This window comes from Aotus nancymaae, unplaced genomic scaffold (genome assembly GCF_030222135.1).
Source record: "Aotus nancymaae isolate 86718 unplaced genomic scaffold, 86718_ANA_hifiasm-v0.15.2.pri h1tg000008l, whole genome shotgun sequence".
Taxonomy (NCBI): domain Eukaryota; kingdom Metazoa; phylum Chordata; class Mammalia; order Primates; family Aotidae; genus Aotus; species Aotus nancymaae.
In genome coordinates, this window is record NW_026988419.1 from 17,760,309 (window position 1) to 17,777,733 (window position 17,425).

A 17,425-nucleotide genomic window follows, 5' to 3' on the forward strand; every position below is an offset into this window, starting at 1 on the left:
GCACAACACACATTTTTCCCAAGTTTTGCTTTTCCATGGTGATTGTAGCTGGTTAAGGCTAATTTCCCGGACTTCTGTTTTTTTTTTTTTTTTTTTTTTTGATATGGAATTTCGCTTTTGTTGCCCAGGCTGGAGTGCAGTGGCATGATCTCTACTCACTGCAGACTCCACCTCCCGGGTTCAAGTGATTCTCCTGCCTCAGTCTCCCGAGTAGCTGGGACTACAGGCACCTGCCACCATGCCCAGCTAATTTTTGTATTTTTAGTAGAGATGGGGTTTCACCGTGTTAGCCAGACTGGTCTTGAATCCTGACCTCAGGTGATCCACCTGCCTTGGCCCCCAAAGTGCTGGGATTACAGGCGTGAGCCACTGTGCCCAGCCCTCCAGGGCTTCTGTTTTATTACCTCCAAAAAATTTCATTCTACTCTGTTCCATCCCTTCTTCACTTTGTTTAGTGTTCTCTGATCTGTTTTAGTGCCTCTTTCTATGGTCCAGCAGTTCTTTTAGGCATTTGTACATAGCTTTCACATTTTGACTCTGCTAAAAAAGCCTTTTTTTTTTTTTTGGCTGACAGGGTCTTATTTTGTTGCCCAGGCTACAGTACAGAGGTACAGTCATAACTCATGATAGCCTTGAACTCCTGGCCTCTAGCCATCCTTTTGCCTTGACTTCCCAAAGCACTGGGATTACAGGAATGAGCCACTGTGACTGGCTGCTTTTACACTTTTGTTTAAGAAGATGTATGCTAACTGATATGGTTTGGCTGTGTCTCCACTCAAATTTCATCTTCAGTTCCCACGTGTTGTGGGACGTACCTGGTGGGAGATAATTGAATCATGGGAGCAAGTCTTTCCCATGCTGTTCTCTTGATGGTGAATAACTGTCACGAGATCTGATGGTTTTAAAAAGAGGAGTTTTCCTGCACACAGGCTTGTAGTACCATTGATGTGGTGACTTCTGCTTTGTTCTGCTCTGATGATAGCTATGCAGGTCTCTGAACTTGATTTTTTTCTGGGCTAGGGCTGCTTGAACTTAGTGAGTATATTAGTCAGCATCCTCCAGAGAAACAGAATCAACAGGATGGAGAGAGAGACAGAGAGAGCTTTATTTTAAGGAATTGGCTTACACGATTGTGGAGACTTGGCAAGTTCAGAATCTGATTGAAGGAAGCCAGCAGACTGGAGACCGAGGGAAGAGTTGTAGTTCAAATCAAAAGGTAGTCTGCTGGTAGAATTCCTTCTTGCTTGAGGGAGATCACTCTTTGGTCTATTAAGGCCTTCAACTGATTAGATGAGGCCCACCCACATCATGCCAGGTAATGTGCTTTACTCAAAGTCCTCTGATTTAAACATAAATCATCCAAAAAACACTTTCAGAGAAACATCAGACTAATGCTTGACCAAATATCTTGGCACTGTGGCCCAGCTGAGTTGACACATAAAATTAACCATCACACAGGGTTTCACTCACACTAACCAAATTCTCAAGAACTACTGTATAAACCCACATGCATATAACCCTCAGGTGGGACATAAGCTTGACTGGTCAGCATGGTCTCTCCCCTTTAACAAAATCTATGAGGGAAGACAGTGAACATACAAGAAGTGGCTTGGTAAAACAGAATCAGACAATAAGAACAATGACAACCGACATTTATGGAGCACTCCCTGAACTCCAGATGCTGCTCTCAATACTTTACATATACCAACCACACCAACTACCATTGTCCTCAAGCTATGATGACTTGACGCTTTCCTCTCCCATATAAAGTTATTCATGTCATTTGGCTAGAACCTCCTGTCCTTTGATGGTAGTAGATGGCGATTTCTGAATGTCATCCGCAGATCAGTAGTAGCCTGAAGCACTGGGTACAGGCAGAAGATAGCAGAATGTGGAATCAAGGCAAATCTAGAATAATGTCATATTGTGTGAATATGGGGCTAAGAGCAAGGGATTATTTCAAATAAAGGCTCCAGTTGAAGAGGCTGGGCAGATACCCAGACAGAACCAACAGATCTGGAATAGAAGGCAAGAAGCATGGGATAGAATGGAAGGTAGAATTTTAAGAAATTGTAGTCCGAGTGAAACATACAGATTGCTGCAAGTAGAACTTAATATACTACCAAGGCTCAGAGAGAAAATGACATCCTACTGTCCCATTTTTTTCTCATGAGACTTATTATTATCATTTTTTTGAGAGGGAGTCATGCTCTATTGCCTGGACCAGAGGGCAGTGGTGTGATCTTGGCTCACTGCACCCTCTACCTCCCTGGCTCAAGTGATTCTCCTGCCTCAGTCTGGCCCCCCGCCCACCATAAGTAGCTGGGATTACAGGTGCATACCACCACGCCCGGCTAGTTTTTGTATTTTTAGTAGAGACAGTATTTCACCATGTTGTCCAGGCTGGTCTTGAAACCTCAGGTGATCTGCCTGCCTCAGCCTCCTCAAGTGCTGGGATTACAGGTGTGAGCCACCGCACCCAGACATCGACGACCTAGCCCCTTGAGACTTCTTGACTATCTTCCCTGTCAAATAATGATATCATCTCCCTGCCCACTGATAGTAACACCTTCCAAACTGAAGGCTCATTCATTTTCTTGTTCATTGTTTAATATATAAAGCTGACTGAAGGTACAGAAACCTATGAGGTTATGAAGCTTTGGGGAATCTCTGCCCGAGTGGACTGTGGCAGTGTCTAGTAAAGATTTACATTTTTCTCTTGGCTGAGCCTGTGGGAAGTGGTGGCCCCCAAATGGTATTCCTTGTGGTCCAAATGCTCCTTGGCTTCTGTGTCAGTCATTTAGGCTGCACTCCCTAGCTCTTTTTAAGGTAGAATAGCCTACATATTGCATCTAAATTAAATCAACTCATCCAGCAGTTTTGCTGTCAATCTATCCTGTGATCAGTGGGCGCTGTTCTCACACTGTTAAACAAAGTTGTATGTTCCCTGCACTATGGTTATGAAAAGGAAAAATAGAGAAATAAAACTACCCAATGAAAGTACTGGTTAAGTAGATCTTAAGTAGCTTCACTAATGAATGCTATATACCTTGAAAAATAATGAGATAGGATTTATAGATAGTGACTTGGAAAGATGGTTATGATCTATTGACTAGTGGGTATGTATAATACTATCCCATTTGTGTAAAAGCATATATACGCTAATGTACGGTGATAAGATTTGTGGACAGTTACCCGTGAGCTTGTTAGAAGTGGATGGAAGGAAGGAGGGTTTTACTTTCCTTTAACTTTGTAGTTTTCTGTACAGTTTGAATACAATTCAGATGTATTATTTCATCTATCTATCTATCTATATACTTCATACAAAATAAAATTCTCTTCCTATTATTTTCTAACACATTCTGTGGTGGCTGTTTCCCTGGGTCTTTCTAAACTGTTTTGCTTTGATTTACTGTGGGTGGGTGTTATGGAGAAAGTGGGAGGTGGAGAGGGGGAGAGAGAGAGAGAGATAGAGAGAGAGAGGGAGAGTGTGTGTGTGTTTAGGAACTGGAGCAAGCTTTGAAGAATTGCACCAGAGCAGATAAAGCAGAAAGGCAATGAAGCATTGATCAGCATTTATCTTTTGGCCGTTTTCACAATATTGATTCTTCCTATCCATGAGCGTGGAATGTCTTTCCATTTGTTTGTGTCCTCTCTTATTTCCTTGAGCAGTGGTTTGTAGTTCTCCTTGGAGAGGTCCTTCACATCTCAAGGGTCTAAGATTCTTCCTTTACATCAGGCCCTTTCTTTGGAGCGTTCTTCCCCTCCACCTCCTGTGAGTCACATGCTAATTAATAGATCTTTGCGTGTTGCCTTTTTTACCACTGTCCCCCCGCCGCCCCCAGCCCTGCCTCTTCCCTTGGTTGGTCTTGTTCCTCTTAAGGTTAACAAAAATGGTTAACAAAAATGTACCCAGGAGAGCCCTGGATACAGATGCAATGGAACCTCCTGATGTGCGTGGGCTCAGGTGGGACATGGAGGAGGGTTCTGAGGTGCCCTCCATAAGAACACTGGGCTTGCTTTCCGGCTTTAATTGAATATGTTGGGAAATGGGAGCACCTGCCCAGTTCTGAAGGGGGCTGAGACCTGCTGCTCCTCAGACTTAAATCCACAGTGTTCTGGAAAGAGACCATATTTTTCTTGAATTGAAACTGTCCTTTCCTTTGGGTGCCAGGTACCCGGATGCCTGTGGTTACGTAATCCTTACACATCATGCTATTCACAGCCCAGCAGTGAGCTGTGTCATTTTATGGTTTTGCAATCTAGGAGGCAGGCCACACAGCACATGAATACAAGCTGGGCACACCCTCTTGAAATAATTACCATGTTGAATTACAAATTAGGTGAGGTAAAGTCACACCCAAGCTCTTTTACCAATTTGCTGTTGTCTTTGTTGTTCATAAAGCACTTAACTTGGACTTGATTTCAATGGACCCGAGTCCAAATTAACCTAGTTTCTTCTTCCATAAATAACATGGCTGGCAGTGGGAGGCCACAAGCATGCAGGAAGGGTGTTGAAGCCACAGGTTGCCAGATCTGGCTGTGGAGTTGCCTTTTTCAACTAAGAACTGGAAGGTCCAGGCGCCCTTGACAATTAACCACGCCCAGGTATTGGGCTGTCATCAGAGAGGGCTGTGATGGGAGTCAGCCTGTTGCAGCACAACCAAAATATTTTTTGTTCCATTGTACAACCGAATATACTTTAATCTGTTCTGGTTTCTCTTCTGTTTTGCCAGCATTGGAGAGTGTACCAGAAAGTTTTGAAAACAGGTCCAGGTGGTAGAGATAAAAATCGACTGCAGTTGAATTTATTGATAAGCCCAGGACATGCCTCAGGGAAGTGGCCTTTTATCCATTTGCTCCAATCTCTTTCCCAGCAATCACTTAAAATTTGGGGGAGTCGGAGGATAGCTGGGAGTGGGCGTGCAACAGCTTGTAAGGAGGGAGAGGGCTCTGGACCGTGGACTGGACAGGGTGTCCACTCTTTGAATCCAGCCTTGGCAGTCTGCAAAAATAAATTTAAAAATGTTCTTTGCCATCTTTGCTGCATGTGCTGTTATCTGTTTAATGTCAGTGAGGTTTCAGTGTTTCTTTCAATGGGGAGTGACTACAGTACATGCTCTTGAGCCATTATCCCTTTGCTTCTCCAGGCAGAAATTTGGAAGGAATGGGCTTTGGAGTAGGAGTGAGCTACCCAAAGATGTATTTATAAGCAGCATGGTGGGCCACCTTTGCATGCAAGGTCATGTTGTTCTGGTCTCTGTTGTACTGATCTCTCCTGTTCACTCCTGGAGGGCCCCTTCTCCAGGGTCATCCAGCCTCCAGGGTTCTTGCCCTATGATCCTCTGGAAGTGCCCCTTTTGGTTGCTCCATACCAGGTTTGGCTCATCCCCAAAGTACCCCAACACTCAAATTTTTTTCTCCCTTCTTTCCATTCACTCCGCCTAGGCTTAGCTCACCTGGGAATTGTTAAGAAGCAGGTATTAGGAGACAGCCAGAGGAATTCAGTGAGAGGTGTGAATGGCCAATGAATTTAACCTGCTCTGCAGTATTGGCAGAGGATCCTGTAAACCCAAATTCATCGTAATTGGTGAAATTAGGAAGAGGAGAGGTTTTCTGAACAGAGAGGCCAGTTCAGTGCTTTCTTGCTGGACTTACAGATAACCCACGGATAATGCTGATGAAGATTTTGGACTTTCCCAAGTTGGAGTTGGAGCAGCCTTATCATCTGAGAAATGCTGCCAGAGGCTTGGGATCCAGGATTCCTAGGAAGGAGACAGGCTCCTAAAGGTAGAGGACGCAGCACTGAACCATCCAGGTGGCTTCCAGTTCGAAATGATCTTGTGGAGCCCGAGGGCCGAATGGTCTAGAGGGGGTGATCCCTGGCATGAGCTGGCAATCCGCACTTGGTACATCTTTGAGTTGCACGGTCGGACAACTAACTGCGGGTGCCGGGAGTGTCTTTCCCATCTGACGGGTTAGGTAAGGCAGGGCGTTGGAGAAATGATCTCCCTTCTCGCTGGCAGATCCTTGGCTGACAACGAAACACAGATTGTCCTTCATATACTCACTCTACCTGTTCCTCTGCCCCAGTTTCGAAAGGCCTTTTCTTGCTCTTTTGTCTCTGCTGCTTTGGACTCTTCTCCTGGCTACAGTAAGTTGAGAGCAGGGCTGTGTAACACAGGCAGGAAAGGAAGCTGGCAAGACCTCTGCTCCTTTGATCCATCCTTTTCTTTATTCAGCTTGACCAGGATATTCTACCTCATCCTGTTTATGCCTGTCTTTATGCGAACTTCTCATCTGACACAGGGCAAGATCTGTTCATCTGGAGGAACTGGCTCAGGACCAGAAATATCTAGGCTTTTGATTGCTAGGTGTCCAAAAAAGTAGCATTTCATTGACTCCTTAATATTTTAATCCATGACATAGTATTTACTGCTTAGCTGTTTTGAAGTGATGTTTGGGGAATAAAAAGAACCTTAGGGTATGTAGAAACTAGAGAGAGAGCATATGTTGACATGTGTCAGAATGATGATTTTCTATTGAACTCCTGCCTCCAAGTGTGGATAGCAACTGCCACTATTTCATTTTTATTTATTTTTATTTTACTTTAAGTTCTGGGATACATGTGTGGAACATGCAGGTTTGTTACATAGGTATACATGTGCCATGGTGGTTTGCTGCACCTATCAACCCATCATCTAGGATTTAAGCCCTGCATGCATTAGGTATTTATCCTAATGTACTTCCTCTCCTTGCCCTCAACTCTCTGACAGGCCCCGGTGTGTGATGTACCCCTCCTTGTTCCCATATGTTCTCATTGTTCAACTCCCACTTGTGAGTGAGAACATGCAGTGTTCCTGTGTTAGTTTGCTGAGAATTACGGCTTCCAGTTTCATCCATGTCCCTGCAAAGGACATGGATGAACTCATTCTTTCTTATGGCTGCATAGTATTCCATGGTATATATGTACCACATTTTCAATCCAGTCTATTACTGATGGGCATTTGGGTTGGTTCCAAGTCTTTGCTATTGTAAATGTCACTATTTCTTTTTAACTCACTGTAGCAGCTGAAGCTGTGATGATCTTGTCCTAATAAGGAATATTTGCACAGCACTTTTCTTTGCAGCGCACCTTCTCATGTAACGTTTGAGCTTCACAAGCCTGTGGCATTGGCAGGCGAGTGTCTTCCACTCTACAGATGGTAAAACTGAGGTCACAGAGGCGGAAGGGCTTGCTAGTCAGGGGTGAAGCTCAGACTCAGACCGATAGCCTGTGCTGTTTCCATGCTGCCCTTCTGCATGTATGGCTGTGCAGATCAGTAAGAGACCCTTGTTAGGAAGGCTTGGGTCACAGTCCTTTGATGCCGAAGTCTCAACATAGAAAAACTTGTATTTCATGGATGGCTCTGTTTATTTGATTCATCGTGTGAGTTCAGAATGGAAAATACATTTGTTTGATGGGTGTATTGGTTTGCTGGGGCTGCCATTCCAAAGTACTATAAACTGGGTGACTTAAACAACAGAAATTTGTTCTCTCACAGTTCTAGGGGCTAGAAGTCTGAGATAGTCTGAGATTAAGGGTTGGTTCCTGCTGAGGGCTCTGAGGGAACGATGTTATCCAGGCCCCGTCCTTGGCTCGGAGGTGGCTGTCTTCTCACTGTAACTTCACGTTGTTGTTCTCTGCACATAGCTGTGTCTAAATTTTCCCTTCTTATTGGGACACCAGTTGTACTGGATTAGGGCCCACCAGAATAACCTCATTTTAACTTGATTACTTCTGTAAAAAGATTGTCTCTCAATAAGGTCACATTCTGAAGTACTGGGGCTTAGGACTTCAACATATCAATTTTGAGGGGACTCAATGCAGCCCCTAACGATAGGCATGCAGTTGATAAAATCAAAGATGTAGGCCATGGTGAGAATTTTTAACTCTGTCCTAAGAAGGATGGTGAATGCTTTCAAATGAAACGAGTAGAAAACAGTTATTTCTCCCTTTACAAGATTTTTTCTTTCCCTCTGAACCCCATAACTCCCAGCCTGGGAAGCTTACATTGGGAGTCCTAAGTAGGCCTAGCCTTGACTGCCCCCTATCCCTCCACGACCCCCACATTGGGAGGCAGTTCTCCCTGGGTCTGCTGGTCTCTGCACATCTTGTGAGCAGAGGCATCATTTGCCCTTTGTTCTGGATTATCTTTTCAAAGATGCTTATGTAATGCATGGCCTTGGGAGTTGGATATAGTGTCTCCCTCTAGTGCAAAGGGCAGACTGGATTATTGCCCATTATAAAAGATTCAGGTTCCCTAAGTTCAGGGTCTCCCCTCTGTAGTGCATCCTACAATATATACATCATTTGTTTTTCTTTGTCTTACAGTATGGAAACTGGGACTCAAAGAAATGGCATAAAAATGCTGATCCAGGAATCTTGCATCTTTTGCCAGCACTCATGATATTGGCAGGAGAACTTGTTAGCTTGTAAGGGGGTAAAATCTCAGATGCTTTACAGTTCTCGATACACTTAAAATAGCCTCTGTACTGGCATTGTGGCTCAGATCTTGATCACGGGTCACTGCTTTGGCATAAGTCTGTGGTTTTTAAGCTTTTTTTTGTTATCTCTGGAACTTTTTTCTCTCAAATGAAATCTACCAGGAAACAAAAAAATTAAAGCTTCTCTGGGTGAATGAAATAGAGGTAGAGGCCTAGATTTTCCCATCTTAGACAGCTCCCGAGACATCATTGGAGAAGCTGCTCAATTTCAAAAACACTGTGTTGGGCTACTAAAGGCCCCTTTAAAACTCAAATCTGATGTCTGGGAAGAGTAACACATTAGATTCTTATCAGACAATGCCAGGTGCAGTGGCTCATGCCCTGTCATCCTAGCAATCTGGGAGGCTAAGACAGGAGGATTGCTTGAGCTCAGGAGTCTGAGACCAGTCTGGGTGACAGCAAGACCTCATCTCTACTAAAAATAAAAAACAAAATTAGCCAGGTATGGTGGTGTGAGCCTGTAGTCCCAGCTACTCAGGAGGCTAAGGCAGGAGGATCACTTGAGCTTGGGAGGTTGAGGCTGCAGTGAGCCATGATTGCACCACTGCACTCTAGCCAGGTGACAGAGTGAGGCCCTGTCTCAAAGAAAAAGTTCTAATGGACAGATTAATTATGTTTAGCAAAAAATTAAGTTACCAGTGATTCATGGGTCAGCATGAGTTAGTTTTTCAAAGGACTGGGTTCCAGGACTAATAAGTTTTGATTGTAGGATATGGAGGGGAAGCTTGGGAGAGGGGGCACTGCATTGGTGGGCCCTAGGCATAGGGAAAGGCTGAGAGGTAGAGGAGGGAAGTGCTAGAACTGAGAGGTGCTAAGAGTATAGTAGATGGTAATTAAAATCACTTTTGAACAACTTGATTTCTGTGATCATTAGGATCCCTTCAAGCTGTCCCATAAGCTCTAAGTAGGGCCAGGTAGAGGGAGAGAGGTATCTTTCTTTCATGTGTATTTTATGTTGGGGTTCTGTTGTGAGGCATCATTTGAAAAAAATTACTATCCTACTGAAGCAAGATTAAAAGCTCATCTCTTTTACTCTGTTACCTGGGGCTGCGGTAATGGATGTTGAAAAGTTAAACAGGGCCAGGTGCAGTGGTTCACGCCTGTAATCTCAGCACTTTGGGAGGCCGAGGCGGGTGGATCACAAGGTCAGGAGTTCAAAATCAGCCTGACCAACACGATGAAACCCTGTCTCTACTAAAAAGACAAAAATTAGCCGGGCGTGGTGGTACGTGCCTGTAATCCCAGCTACTCAGGAGGCTGAGGCAGGAGAATCGCTTAAACCCGGGACGGGGAGGTTGCTGTGAACTGAGATTGCGCCACTGTACTCCAGCCAGGGTGACAGAGCGAGACTCCACCTCAAAAAAAAACAAAAAACAAAAAACAAAGAAAAGTAAAACAGATGCTTGTTCCCTAGAGCACAAGAGGAAGGTGGCTCAGCAGAAAGGGTTTCTGGGATTTAAGCCCAACTATGACTGTCTTCTGGCTCTACTGTGAATTTGCTGTGTGACCTTTGGCTGGCCATTCAACCTCTCTGGGCCTATTTTCTCATCTGACAGAAGGGATACCTCCTTCTGGAGACATGATTTCAAAAAGTCCCCATATTTAAGGGCTGATGTACTGTGAAGAGGTGATGTAGCTTTTAACCCCAAAAAACATTAAATATTGGATTCCTATGTGTTTGCATCTTAAGCTGCCAGACCTCATTCATGCCCTTTGAGCAAGATGCATGCACTGGGCCTGGAGTGGAAGTTGTGGGCATTTTTGAGAGTAAAACAGGTGGATTTGATTCTTCTGCTACGTTTCTCTTCACATTTAGGACACACAATGACACGTGGGCCAAATCCAGTTTGCCACCTATTTATAAATAAAGTTTTATTGGAACATGGTCGTGCCCATGAGGTTACATACTGTCTATGACTGCTTTTGTGCTACAAATGATGTAGCACAGAACCCCAACATAAAATATACATAAAAAGTTTGCTGGCCTCTACTTGAGGCCAAGTAGACTTGGCCCAAATGACTGTGTGGATTAAATTTTTCATACAAAAAGGACATGTGAGCAACCTCCTTGAGGAAGACTTCTTATACTCACTGATTTTTGATACTTTGGAAGAAGAGATCCTCTTTAGAAATTGAATCTTCTAGCCATTTTTCATTTACTGGTAATTTTTTTCTTTTGAAAAATGGCCATACAGTGCTCTATTATGTGAGATTAGTCTAAGTGAAAAAAATACACTGTAATTTTCAAATATGTTAAAATGCACCCTGTCTTGGACTAGTGCCACACTGCTATTTTCCCTTCACATTCTGGGGTTTTAAATCCACAGGGATTGTTTTAATGGCTTTGTTTGAAGCCTATCATGTTGACAAGGAGGCAGGCAGATGACTGAGAAGGCAAAGGTCTCAGAAACTGGGAAAGGCTGCCGAATTCAGAATTCACAAGGCAGTTTCCTAACTGGCTTGGTGAGGTGTCATTTATATGCCTATAAGAGGAAAGACTGGGGTAATTATAAACAAATGTGTTAACCAGTGAGTTTCCAGGCAATCCCAGGACTGCTTCAGCTAAAGTGATTTTTTGGCTTGAGGCTTTTGGCATCAGGGTTTGTAAGAGTAAATCCCGACACTTGAGTGGGGGAGGCAGAATCTGTAGGCTCAGTTAAAGATTATGGGAGAGTAAAAATGGACAGTGAATGGGATACTAGCATTGTAAAGGAAGATGTTTTACAAGGCTTGAATGTAAATAATAACTCTCAGCTGTTAAAGGAACCCTATTGCCATTGACAAGCACAACATGCAGTCCCTCTTATTAAAGGGTCAGCGTGACCGGGTTTGTCTGTAGGGACACAGTGTGCTCTAGATGTGCTTGGAGTGATTAGGGAAGTGGTTTAGTTTGTGGCTCCATGTCTTAAAAAAGAACATAGGTAATTTAGAGAAGATCTAAGTAGATTATGAAAATACAGAAAAATAGAAAGTAGAAATCACGCTATGGAAGTGGGGTGAGATGAGCAAAACCCATCGTCACATCAGACCCACAGGGATCATAGATTTTACTCAGTATTAAGCTTTACTAATAATTCCAAAGGTGCAGGAAATTGAGAGGCTCAGATAAAGCAGAGAGAGGTCCTGGGCATGGAGGATGTCTCCCTGGGACCCCGTTGCCCTCCCTGGACCTGCACCTCTGACTCACAATGCTAGATGGGTCTAAGGAAGGTGTACAATGCAAAGCTTTTAAGTTATAAAAGAACTCCATTTTATACTCCTCATTATTTGTAGGCTACATGACATTTTCCAGGGAGCCATGCCTCAAAGATTTTGGGTTTTACAATTCTAAGAAATCCTTTGGCCAGAGACATCCTGCTAAGGGCATTCAGTAGATAAGGTTTTTCCTCCTCGCAGGGATCATTCCTCTCATTACCTGGAGGTTCAGTTGATGAGAAATTAGATAGAATCACCTGCCTTCTTTCCTTTTTTTCCTGGGATTATTCATCCCTTCTCACCACTAAGTCCTCTACTCCCTTTAGGTGAATGAATGGATCATAGGCCTGCTGCTTAAACTTCTTCCTCCTAGGGAGTAAAGGTAAAAAGGACTGGAATTACTCAGTGTCAAGCAGAGATAAACAACTTGACAGCTTTCAAATAAAGGAAGAGCAAATATAAGTAGGGTCCATGGTGATAGGTATCCTGGAAGAATAATTAGGAAAGGGCTAACCATTACAATAAGAAGTTTTTGGGCTAAAGAATGAGAAACTGTCAGGTTTCTAGGATTGTTGGTTTTTTATTTTTTAATTTTAAAAAACACATTATAACTTTCTAATTTCTCTCTTCTCTTCCTTGCTCCCTCTGTATTCCCTGCCTATCTCTGCCGAATGTCCTCCCCCGTCCCCCGAGATGACTTCAACTATGCTGGGGCTCCTGTCCTTGGTGTCACCTTCTTCTTGCTGTCACCATGCTCCCTGTCTGCCTCCTCCCCATTGAGGCTGGCAGAGATCCTGGAATACAGAGTCAATGCCCCACAGAAGCAACAGTGTTTTCAGCTGAATACTGGGACATGCACAGGAACCTGCACATTTATCAATAGGATTTTCAGTTTAACAAAATTTTCATTGAAATCAGATGAGGTAAGGTCTGTGAGTTGTCATCTGGAACATAGCAAGAACCTTTTAAAATAAATTTAAATTATAATAGTATTCAGACCTAGACTTTTCCATTTTTGAGGCAATTAGACACTAGATTAGGTTTACAAAAGAAGCCTAAAAACAATTATTCTTAGGGATTTTAAAGTTTCTGTTCTGATTATAAAAGTATGTGAGCATTGTGGAAAATTTGGAAAATATATGAGGAAAAAAGTCACTCATACATAATCCTACCCAAGATAAACACTATTGTATCATTTTACTGCATTTTTCTTCTGGCATTTTAAGAAGAGATTATCTATCTGTCTATCTGTCTGTCTATCTATCTATCTATCTAAATTCTTGGAACTGGAATTCTTGGGTTAAAGATTTTACCCATTTTTATATGCTTTGATACATCCTGCCAAATAATTTTCACAGAAAGTGACACAAATTTTATAACTTGATCATCATACAAAATAGCCCCTTTCACTAGGCCCTCTCCAGCACTGGGCATTCTCATTTTATTTTTAATAGATAATTTGGCCAGACAACAACAGTGACACAGCGTTCATTGTTTGAGAATTTCTTTGATTATTACAGAGTGGATGTTATGTCTTAATTGATTTTTTGTGAATTATCTCAACGTCTTTTGCTCGTTAGTGTGATTTTCTCTCTCTCTCTCCTCTTTCCTTCCTTCCTTCCTTCCTTCCTTCCTTCCTTCCTTCCTTCCTTTCTTTCTTTTCTTCTTTCTTTCTTTCTTTCCTTTCTTTCTTCTTCAGAGTCTCTATTATCTGGGCTGGATTGCAGTGGTATGATCTTGGCTCACTGCAACCTCCACTTCCTGGGTTCAAGCGATTCTGGTGCCTCAGCCTCCTGAGTAGCTGGGACTACAGGCGTGCACCACCAAGCCTGGCTAATTTTTATATTTTTAGTAGAGACAGGGTTTCACCATGTTGGCCAGGCCGGTCTTGAACTCCTGACCTCTAGTGATCTGCCCGCCTCAGCCTCCCAAAGTGCTGAAATTATAGGTGTGAGCCACTGTGCTTGGCCTGATTTCCTTGCTATATTTGTATCAAACACTTTTTCTGGCGTATTGCTTGCCATTTTATTGTGATTTTTTTCCCTAATGGTATAAAAGTTTCAAAAATTTACTAGTCAAGTTTATCTTTTCTGTTGTCTTCAAAGTCTTTTAAAAGTAATCTGACATGTGTCTAAGTGTAGCTATCAGTATTAAGTGAGATGATGGGTATGAAAACATTTTTGAAGACTGAAAGACACTATTATTTCCTTCCCTTCACATATAAAAGTTTCTGATTTGTATTCAGTCAAATTTATCTATCTTTTTTCTTGTTTTGGAGGTCCCTTCAAAGCAAGGACATTTGCCTAGGTGTAGTGATCAGTTAATGAATTATGAGTATGAAAGCATTTTTGTAAACTGAGTGACATGCTTCAAATAAAGAACTAAAAGGGGGATGAATGTCCACCTTCACTGTCACCTGGAGAGGGCCTGCAGTCCTGAAAGATCCACATGAGAGTGTTTTCTGGTGGTATTAGGCTAAAGAGATGTTCCTTTGCAAGTTTTGCCATACATTACAATTAAATGATTGAGTATGATGTTGTGTAGATCAGCATTGCCCAATAAAAATACAGTGCAAGCCACATACGTCATTTGAAATTTTCTAGTAGCCACATTAAAAAGTAAAAATAAATAGGCAAAATTAAATTTAATGGTCTTATTTAACCAGTTAAATCAAAATATTTTCATTTCAACATGTAATCAATATAAAACTCCTTTTTTTTTTTTTTCTGAGATGGGGTCTCACTTTATCACCCAGGCTGGAGTGCAGTGGCATAATCACAATCTTGGCTCACTGCAATATCTGCTTCCCAGGCTCAAGCCATTCTCCCACCTCAGCCTCCTGAGTAGCTTGGACTACAGGCATGTGCCACCATGCCAGGGTAATTTTTTATATTTTTGGTAGAGGTGGAGTTTTCACCATGTTGCCCAGGTTGGTCTTGAACTCCTGAGATCAAGAGATCTGTCCACCTCGGCCTCCCAAAGTGCTGGGATTGCAGGTGCAAGCCACCTCACCTGGCCAATATAAAAACTCTTAATGAGAGATTAAACATTCTGGTTTTTTTTCTTTTGAGACAGGGTCTCGCTCTATCACCCAGATTGGAGTGCAGTGACATGATCATGGCTCACTGCAAGCTTGACCTCCCAGGCTCAAGCAATCCTCCTGCCTCAGCCACCCAAGAAGCCGGGGCTATAGGTGTGCGCCACCACACCTGGCTAATTTGTATTTTTTGTAGAGACGGAATTTTGCCATGTTGCCCAGGCTGGTCTGGAACTCCTGGGCTCAAGCAATTCACCTGCTTGGCCTCCCAAAGTGCTGGGATTACAGGCGTGAGTCACTGTGCTTGGCCCCCTACCCCTTGTTTTTTAAAGTTTTCAAAAATTTAATGGGTATTTTACCCTTACAGCCCATCTCGGTTTGGACCAGCCACAGTGAGGTGCTCAGTAGCCATGTGTGGCTATTGGCTGCTGTATTGGACAGCACAGGTCTGGATGTGGAGGGCCCCAGTGCTAGACCTGAATACTCTGAATACTCTGGATTCAGAGTTCAAGCTAAATTTGGGTCACTACTTTGAAGAACTGGCCTTTCTCAATGGAACATGCTTAAACTAATTGAATGAATTGTCTATTTCTGCCTTGTTAGAAACTAAGTCTTCTTTTTCCATCCATGAGCAGGAATGTAGTCATATTATCTTTTGTCTTTGCTGTAATTAATTATCCTTCTTCCTTGCAGCAACTGGAGCCCCAGAACTCAGAGTTGGTTCCAACTAGTTGATTAGGAATAACAATGTCACATGGAAAATGGCAAGCCCCGGCCCTCCCACTGGCAGCATTAGCAAAATCTCCTCCTGAGTTTTGCTCTTTTAACTCTAAAGCTGTACCTGAGGTGAGAGTCCCCAAATTAGACAAAACTGGCTCGAATCTTACTGCTTAGTGGCCCCTTCACATGGCTTTGCAGTCACACTTGGGCAGCAGGAGCTGTGAGCTATCCCTTGGCTTAATCTGGTTAAAACCAGGATAAAGAATTAGGTCAGGGGCCTCTGGCTGCAAAGCAGTCTGTTTCCAGAACTCAAGTGGAGCTGTGGAATAAAAATAAATAGAATTGGAAAAGCATTACTCAGCCTTCGCATTTGACCGGTTCTAGGTCAAAACTCTAGCTCTGATTCGGTGTCTAAACAGATGAGCATTGCAAAGAGTAGTGGGACTGCATTAGCAACCAGGCTATGGATGTGCCTGTCTAAGGTGCTCTAAGCAGTAACTCCAAAATGCTATTTGGGGTTTGAGGCTCTGCATGGTATATAGAGATGAACTGCCCCCAAATTTCACTTTAATAATCTTTTAAGTATCAGAGCGTCTGGGGTGGGGCCTTAGGGCCTGGTAGTGGAAGCAGCAGGTGGTCCTAGGCCTGGGGACATGGTGAACTCCTCTAAGACCCAGTTTTTTTCTGAGATTCAGAGAAAGTGCAAGTAGATAGCTCTGGGTCAAAAAGGAGGAGAGGCTGGGCACAGTAGCTCATGCCTGTAATCCCAGTACTTTGGGAAGCTGAGGTGGGCAGATCATTTGAGGTTGGGAGTTCAAGACCAGCCTGGCCAACATGGTGAAACCTCATCTCTATTATAAAATACAGAAATTAGCCAGGCATGGTGGTGGGCATCTGTAATCTCAGCTACTAGGGAGGCTGAAGCAGGAGAATCACTTGAACCTGGGAAATGGAGGTTGCAGTGAGCCAGCATTGCACCACTGCACTCCAGCCTAGGCAACAGCGCAAGACACTGTCCCCCCCACCGAGAAAACAAAGGAGGAGACCTAGATGTGTATCTGATACCTAGAAGCTGGTTCTCATGTCACTGAATGGGTAGGTCTAATGAGGCATGGAGAGAGATACCTACTTCTGAGTTTGACCTGCCCAGCCAAAAAGGCTCATTTTCATCAGCTCTGGTTACCAACAGATAAACCTTTCTTAAAGTGAGTGCTCCAGGGTGATGAGACATCCAGGATAAAGCATAAAGCCAACCATTGTTGGGAGTTATTGAGGTCCCCTCTAAGTCCTGAAAGTGCCAGGCCCCTGGGCACAGGCCCCTCCTAGCCTCCACCCCCTCCTGACCTCCACTCCCTCCTGGCCTCCACCCCCTCCTGACCTCCACCCCCTCCTGGCCTCCACCCCCTCCTGGCCTCCACCCGCTGCCGCCTGCTCCTCCAAGGTTAGTCCAGTCTTTTGCTTATCTTCTAAGACACTGTATTTCTCTGCTGTGTTATTTGAGACTGCCATTTGGGCTGATGTGAGGGCAGACAGTTAATGGGTGCACCAGCTGTCTAGGAACAGTGAAATACAATCCTATCTTTTTCACTTGCACATCATGCCTGCTAGATGCAGAGAATCAGCTTTCGTCTCCCAGAAGAGGATGCCCTCCTGGGCAAGTGGCCCTGACATCGTCCAGGACCAGGTGTGTTTAAGAAAAGCTTGGAGCTTCTTTCCGCATGATCCACCATCGCTTGTCTTCCCTGCCATGTCCCCGGCCTGCACCTTGCCCTGGGATCTCATGGCATTCACCTTCCTCCTGCAGCTGGGCAGTGAGTAGGGTGTTGGTGAGGGCAGCTGGAGAATGGAGAAAGGAGGCCCGTCTGTGTTCTGGACCCAAGTGAGCGGCCGTGCCAGAAGCTACTTTTGGAAAGAAAGTCCCTGCAC

General features: G+C 43.8%; 1 protein-coding gene across 3 annotated transcripts in view; it reads left to right on the forward strand.

Moving 5' to 3' along the window:
• Positions 1 to 17,425, forward strand: part of MREG (melanoregulin) — a 73,358-nt gene that overhangs the window by 36,380 nt on the left and 19,553 nt on the right. The window contains exon 1 of one of the 3 annotated variants that reach the window (XM_064373013.1): positions 8,164 to 12,665. The exons of the other annotated variants lie outside the window; for them this stretch is intronic. Coding sequence (XP_064229083.1) covers positions 12,414 to 12,665 — 252 coding nt within the window. The 5' untranslated portion in view covers positions 8,164 to 12,413. Of the gene's footprint in view, positions 1 to 8,163; positions 12,666 to 17,425 lie in introns of those variants that run through there. 3 annotated transcript variants of the gene reach the window in all.